General features: G+C 48.7%; 1 protein-coding gene across 1 annotated transcript in view; it reads left to right on the forward strand.

The window, feature by feature from the left end:
- Window positions 1–1,171: 1,171 nt before the first annotated feature.
- The window catches only part of LOC119299392 (NADH-ubiquinone oxidoreductase chain 4), a 5,028-nt gene continuing 3,077 nt past the window's right edge, over window positions 1,172–3,122 (forward strand). Inside the window, exon 1 of the mRNA XM_037576624.1 lies at window positions 1,172–1,988. Within this exon, the coding sequence (XP_037432521.1) occupies window positions 1,562–1,988 (427 nt within the window). The 5' untranslated portion in view covers window positions 1,172–1,561. The remainder of the gene's footprint in view (window positions 1,989–3,122) is intronic.

The raw sequence follows: 3,122 nt of genomic DNA on the forward strand, positions 1-3,122 counted from the left end.
ATTTCTGTGAATGCTATTTCGATCTAAGTGGTCCTATTCTCTGTCCCGTGCTAGGAAGCATTACTCCTCTTTTCATTCCAAATTCTTCAATAAGACCGATACGATTGATTGGTCTATGCGTTTCTCTTATTACTTTTTTGTATCCTCCTGTTCCTCGGATACAATTCGATCCTTCTACGGCCAAATCTCAATTTGTGGAAAGCCTTCGATGGCTTCCTTATGAAAACATCCATTTGTATATGGGTATAGACGGTCTTTCATTATTCTTCGTGATATTGACCACATTTCTGATCCCTATTTGCATTTCAGTGGGTTGGTCTGGTATGAGAAGTTTTGGGAAAGAGTATATTACAGCATTTCTAATTCGTGAATTTCTAATGATCGCCGTGTCCTGCATGCTGGATCCTCTACTATTCTATGTTCTTTCCGAAAGCGTGCCAATCCCTATGTTGTGCGGAGCTGAGCATCTTCTATTCGCTGGGATCAAGCTTTTCCTCTGCAGGGGCCTTGTGCAGTAAACCCCCTATGGGCGGTCCCCCGTCGTCGTAAAGTAGTAAAGGTCCCCGCGAAGCTTTCGGGAAGAGGGGTAGTCTTGTGCGTAAGCATAGCCTTTCTGGTCGAACCACCGAACCACACATCTTTTTTTGGTGGGAGGGTACTCCGAGTAGTGGGTACCTCGTAGGACCTCGACCCGCCTACTCAGGTCTTGTATGGATATGCAGGAAGGGGTGCTCCTAGGTGTGTGTAGGGGGTGTGTTTGTTCGCGAGAATGAATTCCTCGTCAAGTCAGGGGGGGTGTGGACACACTTGCGCGAATTCGGGTAACGGCTACAAGGGATAAAAATAAAGGAAACTGTACCCGACCAGGGATGGACGTAAACTCGTAAGCTACCGAGGGTAGGGATAATCGTCCAGGTCTTATTAAAAAAAAGCCGCCCCGCCACTGCAGGCAGGTTAGTTCCTCTGTCGTTGCCGGAGAGTTCTTGGCGAAGAGACCTTAGGATAAGTTGCTAAAACAAACGGAGGGGAGGATCGACCCGTTCAGTAGAATTCCGAAGAAAGACTGTTGGCAGCAGGTGGAGACATTTCTTTGGCCCCCTTCCAAATAAATGCGGGCAGGGTAGAGCTTGGCAGAGGGTTCGAGAATAGGGTAGGGTTTTTTACGGTCGGGTCCCCTACCACTAGTCCGTCTAGCCTTCTTTCGGGCAGGAAGCAGGCCTAAACGACGGGCGGGCATCTCCCGCTACGCAAGCAGCATTGTTCGCCACCACCCGAGAAGCAAAAGATTCGAGAGTAAAGGCGGAAAAGACAAGCATAGTGGTCTAATGACAAGGGCCGACGACGGAAGCTCGGGACGCAGCCGTATGATGCGGAAGTCTCACGTACGGTTCCCTGAGAAGGGAGTGGCTACCCACTGGAGCTTCGACCAACTACCACCGGTCAATTCCGCTTTGGGGCCACCCCTGACTCTACCATCATTATAGGGGTATGGGGTTCGAGACAAAGAAAGATCAAGGCAGCATATCAGTTTTTCCTATATACTTTACTGGGATCCGTTTTTATGCTATTAGCTATTCTGTTGATTCTTCTCCAAACAGGAACCACCGATTTACAAATTTTATTAACCACTGAATTTAGTGAGCGGCGCCAAATCCTTCTATGGATTGCTTTTTTCGCCTCTTTTGCCGTCAAAGTGCCTATGGTACCAGTTCATATTTGGTTACCCGAAGCCCATGTAGAGGCACCTACGGCTGGATCCGTCATCTTGGCTGGAATTCTTTTAAAATTGGGAACCTACGGGTTTTTAAGATTTTCCATACCCATGTTTCCCGAGGCGACACTTTGTTTCACTCCTTTCATTTATACTCTAAGCGCGATTGCTATAATATATACTTCCTTGACCACTTTAAGACAGATCGATCTTAAGAAGATCATTGCCTACTCCTCAGTAGCCCATATGAATTTGGTGACTATTGGTATGTTTAGTCGGGCGGCGGCCGTTAGGTCACCTATTTTGAGTTATGGACACACAAGCAAGGCCAAAACATGTGTGCCGGGCGTGCGACCCATCAACCTACTAGCAATAGGGGAGAAAACTTAGCATGTCGCAACAAAAGCGTCGATTCGAGGCGTCAGCAAAACACCGCCGTCTGTTCCTAAAACAAAACCCCTTAGCGCCCCGGGACGGGAGTGGGGGACAGCCCTACGCAGACAGCAGCAGCACCGGCTCTACGAAGTCCGAATCGAATCTTTCGGTTGGCTTTCCCGTGAATAAGAATTGTTGGGCGCGGCGAAGCGAGCGCTTCTAGCTGTTTCGCTTGCTTCTTTCTTATTGTGGCGGCTATTATGGCGTGGCTGAAATGAACGAAAAGCGAGATGATTCAAATCGATTGATAGATGGCCTGATCTGTTCTGATAGATCGAAAGGTTTTCTATCAATAATAAGGGTTGACCTCTTTCTATCTATTGATGATACAAGATATCTATCTATTCTGGATCCATCAGAAAGAAATCGATATGTATCTTATTTTTTCTACATCGTATGTAGAGCGCCCAAGCGTTTGGCTAGCTCAGTTCTATTATCCATCGGTCCAATGCACTGGCTCATCTCATGGAGGGAAAAAGCAAATGTAGTTAGTTGTCTTGTTGTTGTTCGCCGCCTCGACACATTCCCCGGCATCGTCCCACACAGAAAGAAAGAGCGTGGAGCCCCGGCCCGACCTGTAAGTCCGCTAACATAAAGCGAGGAGTCGAGCCTGAACTGGCGAACCGAAGTCACTTTCGTAACCATACTTCCTACAGCTAACACGTGTCCAGTCCAGCGGGAACGCGAAGCGCAAACGAACGTGAGCTGCTATACTGAATCCCCCGCTGGCCATCGGGGACCTAGTGGTAAGGCCATGATCCGCAGGGGAAGGGATCACTCATTCTTCTATTGGGGACAGGTGCACGAACGACAACTCCAAATGTCAGACATCCGCCGCCTATACCTACCGTTTAGGTGGCACCAGTAAGATCCAGCTAAGGTAAGGAACTTCGTGTCGCGGCTGCTCCACTCCGCTGCGGTCTTTTGAACTGAACTTCGTTGCCTTCCCGCGCGTGAAACGAATGGGCGCTGTGTC

Source organism: Triticum dicoccoides, chromosome 5A (assembly GCF_002162155.2).
Source record: "Triticum dicoccoides isolate Atlit2015 ecotype Zavitan chromosome 5A, WEW_v2.0, whole genome shotgun sequence".
In the NCBI taxonomy this organism is placed as follows: domain Eukaryota; kingdom Viridiplantae; phylum Streptophyta; class Magnoliopsida; order Poales; family Poaceae; genus Triticum; species Triticum dicoccoides.